The sequence below is a fragment of the Elephantulus edwardii genome, unplaced genomic scaffold (assembly GCF_000299155.1).
Source record: "Elephantulus edwardii isolate Elephantulus edwardi_28Jun2011 unplaced genomic scaffold, EleEdw1.0 scaffold00005, whole genome shotgun sequence".
Classification (NCBI taxonomy): Eukaryota; Metazoa; Chordata; class Mammalia; order Macroscelidea; family Macroscelididae; genus Elephantulus; species Elephantulus edwardii.
This window is the reverse complement of record NW_006399755.1, coordinates 2,073,634-2,087,394: the sequence shown is the minus strand read 5'-3', so window position 1 is coordinate 2,087,394 and position 13,761 is coordinate 2,073,634. Positions and strand designations below refer to the sequence as shown.

The 13,761-nt window shown below is 37.1% G+C and overlaps 1 protein-coding gene across 1 annotated transcript in view; it reads left to right on the top strand.

Annotated features, from left to right (window-relative positions):
• The window catches only part of LOC102860280 (spermatogenesis-associated protein 6-like), a 137,071-nt gene that overhangs the window by 105,311 nt on the left and 17,999 nt on the right, over positions 1–13,761 (top strand). Inside the window, exon 9 of the mRNA XM_006879802.1 lies at positions 2,178–2,229. Coding sequence (XP_006879864.1) covers positions 2,178–2,229 — 52 coding nt within the window. The remainder of the gene's footprint in view (positions 1–2,177; positions 2,230–13,761) is intronic.

The window sequence follows — 13,761 nt, the reverse complement described above, 5'->3', positions numbered from 1 at the left end:
CAGATGACACAATCTTGTTTGCTGAAACTGAAGTGCTTGTTGAAGAGGGTCTACCTATTTTCATCTTTAGGAGCAACTAATAGATTTGAATCTCAGAGGCAACCTGTCATTTGGGTTAGCAGTACAACTAGCTAAGGATACACCACCAGAACTATCTTATATATACATTTGTTGTTGTTGTTGTTGTTTTTATGTGCCGTCAAGTCATTTGCGACTCATAGTGACCCTATGCACAACAGCCCTAAACCCTGCTCTGTCCTGCGCCAACCGCACCGCCTCTGACACACCCATCCCGATTGCCCCAGTCACCGAATCAATCCATCTCATAGAGGGTCTTCCCCTCCTGCGTTGTCCCTCCACCCTCCCAAGCATGATGTCCCTCTCCAAGGACCCGTCCCTCCTGGCAACATGTCCAAAGTATGTCAGACGAAGCCCCAGAATCCTTGCCTCCAAGGAGTAGCTTGGTTTAATCCTCTCCAAGATGAATCTGTTTGTTTTCCTGGCAGTCCATGGTACATTCAGTACCCTTCTCCAGCACCACAGCTCAAAGGCATCAACTCTCCTTCTGTCCTCTCTATTCATTGTCCAACTCTCTGATGCATAACAAGCGATTGCAAAGACCATGGCCTGTATCAGGTGCACCTTAGTCTCCAGAGAGACACCGTTGCTCTTGAGTACAGAGGTCCCTAACAGCAGACTTTGCCATCGCGATACGCTTTTTGATTTCCTGACTACTGGTGCCAAGAGTGTTGACTGTGGAGCCGAGCAAACTGAAGCTGTGAACAATCTCAGTCTCTTCGCCATCCATCCTGACGCTGCCAGTTGATCCAGTGGTGAGAATCTTTGTCTTCTTGACATTGAGCCTCAGTCCATACTGAAGGCTGCAGTCCTTGACCCTTCGCAGCAAGTGCATGAGGTCCTCCTCAGTTTCAGCAAGCAGGGTTGTGTCATCTGCATAACGCAGATTGTTAATAGATCTTCCACCAATCCTGATGCCACAATTCTCCTCATAGAGCCCAGCCTCTCGGATAATCTGCTCTTAATACATGTTGAAAAGGTATGGAGACAGGATACATCCCTGGCGTACACCCTTCCCTATATTGAATCATGCAGTGTTACCCTGCTCTGTTCTGACTAGTGCCTCTTGGTCCAAGTATAGGTTTCGTATTAGCACAATTAAATGTTCTGGGATTCCCATTCTTCTCAGAGTCAGCCACAGTTTGTTATGATCCACAGAGTCAAATGCCTTTGCATAATCAATGAAACACATATAGACATTCTTCTGGTATTCTCTGCTTTCAGCCAAGATCCATCTAACATCAGCAACAATATCCCTAGTACCACGACCCCTTCTAAACCCAGCCTGGACTTCCGGCAATACACACATGTATTTTATTATGTATATTTATCATACACACACACATAGTAACAGAGTAGAAAACTGATTTCCTCTGTGTTGCAGAAGAAACTATTCAGTTATTTTAGTTCTGTATTCTGAAAGAGAAATGTTTAAATTCTAAATATTTTTGGGTATTAGACACATTTGGTTTGATTTCATAAAGTTAGCTTTATTTTTCTATACTCCAAAAGAAATTACTTGCATTTAAGAGACTGTGATTAAACCACTGGAGAATAGAAAACAATTTTAAAATCATTGTTTATAGAATTATTTTAACATGAAAATATTTATAGAATTATTTCTATAAAGAATTACTTCTGTAATTCATTAAAATGAAAATAAGACTAGGTATATCTTTGTTAATTCATATCAAGCTTTATAATTATCATTTTAAAAACCATACTGTGAAAACTCAATAACATATTTGAGAATTGGTATGATTTTATGCCTTCCTCCCTTCATTAAAAGAGGAAAATAAACTATTTTGCATATGTTATAAAATATTGTCATTGTTGTATGCCATGGATTTGGAGCTGACTCATAGCTGACCCTCCAGTGCATTTTCAGAGCCTTTAAATCACACAGAAGGACGTTTCCCATCTTCTCTCTCATGGATTCACTCCTTGTACCTCTTGAGTGGTTAGCACAGAACCTTACCCCCATGGCAACAGAGTTCCCTTGTTATCAAATAGGTCTTTGGAAAATCTGTCACTTGGGAACTTGGAAAGATTGTTTTTGTCTTCTGGTTATAAATCATCTTTGCTTTTTATGCCTACAGATTCCATTCTGACTGGTGTTCATCTCCAAACTGTGATGAGATCCATGACCGGGTAAAAAATGTCTTGAAATCACACCAGGCTCATCAAAGACATTTATATGTTAGTTTCTTCTTATTGTTCTTTTTAATTATTTTATGGTAAAAATAGAAGGATAACTAACTAATAAAACATGTATGGGGCCACAATGGGGTAAGGAGTGGGAGCAGAAGGGTGAGGACCAGTAGGGATGAAATCACAGTGTTGCCCAATTTAGTGGGTGGAGGGAGAGGGTAAGGGAAATGAGAAAGATCCAGTGGGGACCAGAAAAGACAGGGTAATGGTGAGCATAGTCCAATGGTGATTTTTTTTTTAATAAAGAGATTCTTTATTATTTTTGGGTTTCCCATTTGGGAATAGGAGTACAAACTCTGGCTGCTTCGTGCTGTGGAGGAGCTCACTTTAGTGATAGTCTTGAGTTGAAGCTGCATGTCGCCTTCCTTGTTCAGTTATTTTAAAAGATGTAAAGATATTTTTATAACATTCTCTGCCCTCTAGACTGCAAAGGTTTTGCCTTGGTGAGTCCAGTGAGGGTGACTGACTGAACTTTGAGGCTCTATCCACCTTCATTTCCCTTGCTGACAGCTAAAATTCCCTTTTGTCTCTGGAACTGGGCTCAGGGTTCAGGTTCTGGAACAAGACTCAGTGTTCAGGTTACCTACAGGAAAGAGAGCAAGTCTAAAGAGAACAAACTTGTAAGTTATTAAGAAAAGGGCTTTGGAGGTGTTATTTACAGGCGTACTGGAGGAGGGGATGGAGGCTTAGATAAAGTTTCTCATACATACCAGGCAGCTCCCCTCATGGGCATAACAGCTCTTCTCAGGGTCTCGGTGGCTCTGCCCCTCAAGGCTCTTTTGAGGTCTGGACCTTGAGCCTTACTGGGATCACAGCCTGGGGACAGCACTTCTGCCTCCATCACCGCCATCATTGCCCCCTTCCTCTCCACCAAGTGATCTAATTGTTACTCTAAGTAGGTATTACGACTTTCCCCTTCCACAAGTGGAAAATGGGCTTCCAGAGTGAAAAATAGACTTGCTCAAGGTTGAAAAAGTAATAAAAGCATTAGAATAAGGACTCAAACCAAGGTTTGAATGCTCTGTGTGAGGCTCAGGTTGGTCATCTTTCATCTTCCTCTGCAAGCAAAATCTTGCTGAAGATTGTTTTTAAAATGTCCTGAAGAGTATATTCAGGTGCTGACACGATATGTTAGTTTCTTAAATTTTCTTTTGAAAGCTTTTTTTTTTAAAAAGGGGGGAATCACTCAAGGTGATTAAAGATTTTCATATTTATTTTACTAAGACAAAAATAAAAAGCCCAAACTTGTATTTAATTCTAATCAATGGTTTTACTAAAGGCCCAATATCTAAATTCTTCCTTGACATACAAAACTTGTTTGACACAGGCAATCTCAATTGTGAACATTGTTAATGATAAATAATTTATAAAAAGTCAGTAATTTGTGATTTTATGATAATTCTTTTCACAGCCTTTGAAATATCAGAGCTCTTATTTTGTGGTTCAGTATAAAGTAATTCTGTATGATACAAATAGATTTTATTTCTGCATGGTAGCACCAAACTGAGGTGAGAATCTATACTTTGAAGAAGAATCCCAGCTGATTTTTATGTTAATTAAATATTTAGAAGATCAAAGAGAAGACTAGGTTTATCAAGTTTAAAGTTAGGTAACATCAACATGAGAATGAATATATGTATAAAATGTCAACTTGAAAATATCATATCTGTGTTTGATTGCTTCTTCTTTAATTAAACCAAATACACATTTTTTTAAAAAAGTTTATTATTTTTGTCTGAGTGTACTGTCAAATCACATCTGACTGGTACAGGAGGAGATTATCCCTGTCCCACCTTTCCCGGCAGAGCATCTGGTGGATTTGAACCATGCGCCTCTGGGATTGTAGTTGCAGCTCCTTACCACTAGGCCACCAGAGCTCCCCTAAAATACACATTTTTTTAATCTTCACTGTAATGTTGAACACTGAACTTTGCCTGAATTATGTGACCTTAGAATCATTGTATATATGTTTAAGTCTCTGTGAAATATATTTTTATTAAATTTATTTTTAAAGTATAATATACAAAATATGTAAATTGTAAGTAACAGTTTAATGAATTATAATAAAATGAGCACATTTAAGTAAACTATCACAATAAGAAATAAAACACATTTAAATAATTTTTCACAGTAAGAAATAAAACAGCATAAGATCTTCAGAAAGCGCTTTTTGTATATTCCCAGCTACTTCTACACTAAAGATAAATTCTTCTAACTTCTAACACAAAGATAAATATTGGATTCAACATTCTTTTATTTTTATTTCTTTTTAATTTTTTTTATTTTAATGGAAGTTTACAGAGACTTTGGATTTCCATTCATTCATTGTTGCACACTTTCCTCCATGACCCCCCCCCCCCAGTTTGCTTTTCTCTTTGAAAAGTTAAAAGCAAGAATTCTTTCATTGTTGTACAATCTTCTGTGCCCAGTCTACTCCACTATGCAGCTTTCTTTCTGGACTCTTGTCATGACAGTATTACCTAATCTCTCCCTCATCTGTTTCAATGCAGTATACATTATTTATCCCTCTTTCCTATTCTCCCCTCAACCCGTGTCCGTCTTCTTTTATAACAGTGGCACTGGCGCTATGCAGTATTTGTCCTTTTGTGACTGAGATATTTCACTCAGCATAATGTCTTCCACGGTCACCCATGTTGTATAATATTTTATGAGTTCCTTGTTTTTCAGTGCAGCATAGTATTGTGTGAATATACCAGACCTGCTCTTCCCATTTGTTTGTTGATGGGCACTTGTATTGTTTCCAACTCTTTGCTGTTGTGAACAAAGCTGCAGTAAGCATAGGTGTGCATATATCTGCTTTTGTGGCAGTTATGATTTTTTTAGTGTATATTCCCAGTAGTGGAATTGCTGGGTCAAATGGTATTTCTATTTGCAACTCTTTGAGAAAGTGCCATACAACCTTCCATAGTGGTTGCACCATTTTACACCCCCACCAACAGGGAATAAGGGTTCTAGTTTCTCGGAAACCTCGCCTGCATTTGTTGCTTGCTTCTCTGTTAAATTTTGCTATTCTACTGGGGTGAGACGGTATCTAATAGTTGTTTTGATGTGCATCTCTCTTTGAGCTAGGGATTTTGAACATTTCTTCATGTGTTTGTTTGCCATCTGAATATCTTCTTTGGTGAAGTGTCTGTTCATATCCTGTGCCCATTTTTCAATTGGATTGTTTACCTTTATCTTGTGGTGTTTGAGTATTTTATAAATTCCAGATATAAGACCTTTGTCTGACGTGTCATTACCAAATATTTTTTCCCAGTCTGTGGCTTCCCTTTTAACCTGGTTGGAGAAGTTTTTGGATGTCCATAGGGATTTGATTCTTAGAAGGTCCCATTCATCTGTTTTATCATTCAACATTCTTTTTCTAACTTGAATATCTTATGTGTAACAGTAATTCTTTTGTAATGCATTGTAGTATTTCATTAGATGGAAATACTGCTGGTTATCTATTCCCAAGTTAGTGGACATATTTTCCCCCTGCTGATTTGGGCAGATGGAATTACTATTAACAGCTTACACACGCCTTTAGGTAGACTAATATACATTCTATTTGCGAATGCACCTACCAGGGGAATTTTTCAGGGGTAGCATGTGTGTATAACTTTAATAGATCTGCCAAAGAATTTAAATTTCAGTGTGAAAAGTCCAAATGGTTTTAGCAATTTAAATTCTCATTTTCATGTATGTATTTTATTTGCTTCATATCCTATATTTGCCTGATTTTTGTGTGTTTACATGTGTGCATTGTATATTAATTTTGACATTCTGATAGAGAAAAGTAGTGTATCACAAGATACACTTTGGTGATCTTTGGTGTTGGAGAATTGTCTTGAATATCTTGTGGACTTCCAAAAGAACAAACGGATATCTCTTTGAAAAGGTGCATCCAGAGTTCCCTTTGGAGGCAAAGGTTAAAACATCATACCACATACTTTGGACATGTTGCTAGGAGAGACTTTTTTGGAAGACATTGTCCTTCGAAAGGTAGAGAGTTGACAAAAGAGAAGAAGACTCTCAACCAGATAGATTGGCACAGGGACCAGCAATGGGCTCAAGTATGTCAGAGATTGTGAGGCTGGCACAGGATAGGAAGTTCACTTCTGTTGCTCATAGGGTCATTACGAGTCAACATGATGACACCTAATAACAACAACAATGACAATAATTCATGTGGATTAGCAATATTTTATATGTTGGCTTTTTGGAAACCCATTTTGTTAGTGCCTGTTAAACTTAATTTACCATTTTTAACTCCCATGATTTCTCACACCAACAGTCCTTCAGTTTCCTCACTCCTCTGTGGTCACTGGATTCAGTGGTTTGCTGGAAGGTTTCTTAGAGACCCAGCTTCACCAGGGAAATGACTTATGCAACCATAGGAATGCAGGCTGGTGAATGATGTAGACTTTCAGTGTAAATGGAAAGTGGGTATCCCCAAAAATGAAAACTGGTGTTGAGATTCTAAAGGCTAATATAAACCTCTAGTAGTATAGGACTTGTATCATATCGTGTTTCTTTCTCCTTAACACAGTAAATACTTCAGCAAAAAATAATCATTGGTTAGAAAAGACACTTTGAAAGATAATCCCTTGACACCTCAGACCACTTCCTGGTTTTTCTAGCCTTCAAGCCTCACACTTGAAGAATCAACTTTCCTCTTACAAATATAATAAGAACGATATCATTAAAGCATGCAAGCCAGCAATTTTCATTCCTCATGCTTTAATCTCCCTTGTTTTAGTTAGCCTATTTCTGGTGTCCCTGTTCCTATAAAACCAGTATTCTGAAGAAATAAGCATACATCTTTCTCTTAAGAATCTCCTGTTCCAGTGAGAACAGTTAGGGTCTGCGTCCAAAAGCAAAGTCCAGTCAAGAGGTTGCATCAGGTTGCAACAATAAACAATACTTCACATCATGAAGACCTAACCATCATCTGTGACTATGTCCAAATAGGCATGTGCTGCAAACTCATGGTGTTCCAGATCACCTGGTCCCTTTCCTCAATCTTAGCCCCAACATTTTGCCAAGTCAACAAGACTGCGGTCCTCATTAATTCCTGACAATCAAGCCACCAACCCTTTTGGGCTTGTCCATATATCTGTTCTTAGAGGGTCAGCAATGCTGATGGAACATGCCCAAACTTAGCCTGTCACTTCATTGTTGTGTACCTCCAAATATATCTTTTCAAAGTCCTAGGTGAATCTACAAATACATTCAAATCCCCTCATAGTACGATGAAGGCTTAATCATTCCCAGACTTAAATCCAACACTCTCTAGTTTTTCTTCTTCCTACAAGCATTTCTACAGAACAAATCTTCCCCTTTGACTACATCTACTCAGCACTAGCTTATGTCAAGCTTACATTCTTCCTTTAAATAAAATGTATCCCATCTTTCTTTCACTACATCCAATATATCCAATATTCATTTTTACACTATATCTTAACATTATTGCAGCTTAGAAGAAACATCAGTTATCAAGTACATTCAAATAAGCACATGAAAACTAACATTTCTTAAACCATCTTGGCTTCCCCTTTCTGCTCTTTGACATTGAGCTGGAGAAAGTTATTCCTTACCCTGAGTCTCTCTGGAGATAATCACATAATGTTAGATTTTTTTTCCATATTGGTTAATTTAAGTTTCTATATAGTTTCTTTTAAAGATTTTGTAAATATATGTTGTCATTAGGTGCCCTTGAATCGAGTATAACTCACAGCAACCCTAAAAGCAAAAGATCTGAACCCTGTTCTATCCTGTGCCATCCTCACACTTCCTGACACACAAGAGCCCACTGCAGCAGTCACCATGTCAATTCACCTGGTTGAGGGTGTTCCTTTTCTTTGTTGATCCTCCATTCTTCCCAGCATCATGTCCTTCTCCTATGTATACAAACATATATAAATAGAAAAAGAATATATTTCAATTTTCATTTCTCTTACAATTTTCTTAATGGTTTCTGTTAAAGGAAAAAAAAGTTATTCTCGTATAATCCAATTCTTTTGGGCACCTTTTTGATGGTCAGCTTTAGATGTTTTTCACCCTTCAAGGTTTTATTGCTGTGTTTTCTTCTAAAGATGTTATGCTTTCACACTTAAATATATGATCTGGTTGAGACTTTATTTCCCCCTTCTATATAATGGTAGGTAGCTGACAAGTTTAAAGAGGTATTTTCAAATTTTATGATGTTTGCCTGTTTTTCTTTTTAGTCCTCTTAATTTTATGTACTTTTAAACTTATTAGTTGTCTGTATATTTCAGATTATTCTGTATATGTATATTGACCTTTTATTTCTAAACACCCTGTATTTCTAGTATCCTTTATTTCATCATGGCATATTACTACTGATATATTCCTTATTTCATATTTTGTTTATGATTTTGTGTTCCATGATTTTATAATGATACAGCCATGTATTATTTTCTTTTTATGTTAACATTATAATGTTTTTGTGCTCATATTTTTATATCATTCATCAGTTTTGGAAAATTCTTAGCCATTTTTTTTCTCAATACCTATTTTCTTTCCAAGATTCCCAGTTTTCCTTATATAACGTATGTAACTATGTGTCCTTATGTAAACAGTTTCTTACATGTGTCTTATGCTTGTTTTGGTAATAAGAAACATTTTTGCTTTGTAATTTTCTTTTAGACTCTTGTTTATAAGTCTTGTACTTCATTTATATTAATATCAAAACTGCAATGGGCTAATTCCTTGGAGTTATTTGTAATGGACAATTTATTTATAGTATTTATTTATTTATATATCATGGACCAACCCTTCTCCAAAGTTCTAGGATATCAGTTTAAAGACGAAAGTGTGCCCGATCCAGATATTTTTAGTTGCTCTCTAGACATCTGAAGGTTGAAAAATGAAAAGAATTGATGCCTTTGAACTGTGTTGGCAAAAACTCTTTCATATCAGTGAACTACTGAATGAACAAAAAAATTGTCTTGGAGGAAGTACAACCAGTGTGTTCCTTAAAAACAAGGATAGTGAAACTTCATCTCACATCCTTTGTCAGGATGGACCAATCCTTGGAAAAGATATGCTGGGAAAAGTGTAAGGGCAGAGGGAGAAAGGAAGACCATCAACAAGATGGTTTGACACTTAGACTGGAGTCTAACAGTAGACTGGAGCAGATGGAGCTGAGTAGAGCAAGGTTCAGATCTCTTGTTCATAGGGTCACTGTGAGTCATAATCAAATTGAAGGCATATAACAACTCCTTGAAAGACAAGTCCCAGAAATATATTCGCAATTTATCCATATACCATTAGGGAATTGTATTCAGAATAATAAAAAAATAATAATATAATTCACCCAAACAAGCAAAGCTTTGAAAAGATACTTAAAATAAACATTTGCTTTTTGAAAATGCAAATTAATGTCACAATGAGATACCACTGAACACCTTATTAAGAAACAACAACTCATTGCCATTGAGTTGCTGTCAAGTAGTAACTCAACATATAACCCATTATGCCACCAGGGCTCCTTTATAAAAACCTAGAGGTATGAAATTTAGCATTTCAGACATATATCTGTTGCAATTACTTATGTTTTAGCAGGAAAGCATTCATAGACAATATGTAAAGAAGTGTGCATGTCTATGTGCCAATAAAATGTATTCATGAACACTAAGATGTAAATTTAATGTCATTTTCATGTAAATTTTAATGAACTATTTTTCTTGTTTCCACTGATTATTTGAAAATATATCTTCTTCTTGTTAGGTGTTATTGAGTCAAATATGACTTGTAGCTATCCTCTGAAGAACAAACCTGATCCATTTCCCGTTCTGTGCCATTCTTAATCATCTTTGGCTCACTTGAACCCATTGCTGAAGTCGCTATGTCAATCCATCTTGTTGCAGGTTGTCCTCTTTTTGCTGACCCTTCATCTTTCCAAGCATGATAACCTTTCCCAAGGAATAGCTTCTCCCTATAGCATGTCCAAAGGATGAGTGAAGGAACCTCATCATCTTTCACTCCAAGGAGCACTCTGACTGCACATTTTCCAAGACCTGACTGTTTGTTTTGGCAGCACCTGGGATATTCTTTACTCTTCTCCAACACAGCTCAAAGATATCAATTGATCTATGATCCTTATTTATTGTCCAGCTCTTAGAAACATAACAAGTGATTGAAAACCCCATCTGGCACACTTTAGTCTTCAGACTGACATCATTGCGCTCTTCAGTAGAGGTCCCTAACAATAGACTTGCCTCATGTAATGCATCTCCTGAGTTCCTAACTACTGGTACTTAGAGTGTTGATTGTTGATCCAAGCAAAGTGAAATCATTGACAGCTTCAAGCTTACCTCCATCTATCATAATATTGAATGTTGGTCTTATAGTGAAAACCATTTTTTTCCCTTGATGTTGAAATGTAATATATGTTGAAGGCTGTCGTTCTTGACCACCTGCAGCATGTATTTCAAGTACACCTCATTTTCAGCAAGCAAGGTTTTGCTATCTCTGTAACACAGGTTATTAATGAGTCTTCTTCCAATCCTGATGCCATATTCCTCTTTATAGAGTCCAGCTTCATGAAATATTTGTTCAGCATACAGATAGAATAGATATGGAGAAAGTTTACATCCCTGACACTCATCGTTACTCATTTAAACCATGCAGTATTCCTTTGCTCTCTTTGGACAACAGCTTCTTTGTCTAGGTGCAGATTTTGTATGAGCACATTAAGTGTTCTGGGATTCTTCTCAATGTGAGCCATAGTTTGTTATGATCCACAGAGGCAAATGGTTTTGCATAGCCAGTAAAACACAAATAGACATTCTTCTGGTATTCTGTTTTTCTTTCACAATCCATCTGAAGTCAACAATGATGGATCCCTGGTTCCACAGCCTCTTCTAGACTCGAACTTCTGGCAGTTCCCAGTCAATATACTTCCTGTTCTAGCATTTTTTGGATGATCTTTGGCAATATTTTGCTTGCATATGATATTAAAGACATTTTTCATTAATTTCCATATTGTATGAATTCCCCTTTCTTGGGAATTGGAACAGATATGGGTCTCTGCCAGTCAGTTGGCTAAGCAGCTCTCTTCCAAATTTCTTGGCATAGGCTGATGAGCACAACCAGGTTTGCATCTATTAGTTGAAACATGTCAGTTGACATTCTCCCAGTCCGTAAAGCCTTATTTTTTCCCAATTTCTTCAACACAGCTTTAACATCTTAATTCTCTTCCTACTGAGTTTGAGTTAGAGTTAGTGATTTTCTTCTAGTGAATACAGTATGGAAAGAGAAACAGTAATGAAGTGGAAAAATCTAGCAGACACCACCTCAATGAAATGATCAAGGTTAATATCACTCAGCTACTCAATGCTATTATTATGTGTTATGAAAGGAAACTCACTGTGATATTATTCTCAAAAACCAAAAACTGTTCTAAACCTGAAAACATATCAGACAAAACCAATTTGAAAGACTTTTTAAAAAATTTGAGCACATTCATTTTGAATTGGCCATGCTCATAACTTTAAAGAGGGACAAAAACCTGTCAAAAACTAGAGGAGACCAAATAGAGATGGTGATTATGCAGCATGATATCCTCTGTTGGGTCCTGGATCAGAAAATGTACATTGTTATAAATATTGGTAAAATCAGAATAAAGTCTTCATTTGTATCAGTGTTAAATTACTGATTTTGTCATATATAACCTGGTGGCGGTGGAGGTATTGCTGTACCGTTGAGTTGGAACTGGCCCAGAGCTGACAATCTGGTAGAGGGTTTTCAGAGGCATTAAATCTCATGGGAGTTGATAGTCTTTTTCTCTCCCAAAAAGCAAATGATAGATTTGAACCATATGCTTTCAAATTGGTAGTGCAGCTTCTTACCGCTAAGGCACTAGTGCATAAATTGTTTACATTAAGAAGAAATGAGTCAAAAGTAGACTATCTTAGGGGAGCTCTGGTGGCCTAGTGGCAAGGAGCTGCAACTACAATCCCAGAGGTGCATGGTTTGAATCCACCAGATGCTCTGCCGGGGAAGGAGGGTCAATCTCCTCCTGCACCAGTCAGATCTGATTTGACGGTACACTCACACAAAAATAAGAAAATTTTAAAAAAAAAGTAGAATATCTTTTCAACTTTTCTGCAAACGTACATAATCCAGTGTGAAAATTTTGAAACTATAGTTTTTCATTTCTGCCCTTGAACTTTTATACTAATTCTGGATCCCTTCCCTCTCTCAGGTCCTGTGTGAATTCTTATCTTTTCAGTCAAGTTGGTAGAAAACGTTGTTCTGTTTTGCAGAGGCAGAGGTTTTCTACTTAGCTTTTCATCCTCTCACCCTGCAGAGTTGCATGCATTATGCAAGTGACTAGAAGGAACAGTCCAGCTCATGTTTGTGCCCATCTTGTCTTTCTGGATTTTTCCTCATCATATCTTAAGATTTTTTCATTTAATTTAGCACAGTGAGATTCGTAATGTCCTGCTGTATTTGTTTGTTTTTGTTTTTTTTTTTTTCTAGCCGTCATCCTTGGCTAACAAAGCATAGATTCTCAATACTTTGTTCTGTGTCAGGAATCCACAAATGCTCCCAAAAGAAACACAGCCTCTAATTATTAGTTCACTTCTTAGAAGTTCACTTTTCTCCAGAATTTGACATCATTAGTACTATTGTTCAGATAGCTCTGATGGCCTAGTGGAAAGAAACTGTGCTTCAATTCTAAAGGTGTGTGGTTTGATTCCTCTAGTTATTCCACAGAAGAATGAGCAGTCTCCTCCTTTTCAATTAACTGCATCAGAAAATGCTCCAGAGGGTCAGCTATGAGTTTGTACAGACTCAATAGTTCACAACAACAGTACTGCTGGTTCAGCAGCTGTCTTACACTATTAAACAATAAATATGTTAGACACATATTTATTCGTAGTCTAATATTTTTGAACAGAGTAGTAAGGTTATCCATGCTGGTTTATACTGGACACTCATTTCAGTATCTTAAATTACTCTCCATATGGGAATCCTATGCATAAAGTTAAAAATCAGCCTTATTTTTTCTCTATTATGAAACATTTCTTTTTAGACGTGTATGCTGTGTGCATGGCATTGTGTAAAAGCACTGGGGATATCTTCATGAAAGCAAAGTGTCTGTCAGTTAGGAACGTCTATAATCCAGTAATTCTTTAATCAGTGACTATAAACCAGAAAAAAAGTGTGGATCAGCATACAGTATAGGCTTAAGTATAAGAATAAACTTACATACATAGTATGTTTATTCTTACAATGGTGTCTCTTTGGAGACAAAGGTGCGCCTGATAGAGGCCATGGTCTTTGCAATCACTTGTTATGCATCAGAGAGCTGGACAGTGACTAGGGAGGACAGAAGGATAATTGACACCTGTGGTACTGGAGAAGAGTACTGAATGTACCATGGACTGCCAAGAAAACAAACAGATTCATCCTAGAGAGGGTTAAACCAGGCTACTCCTT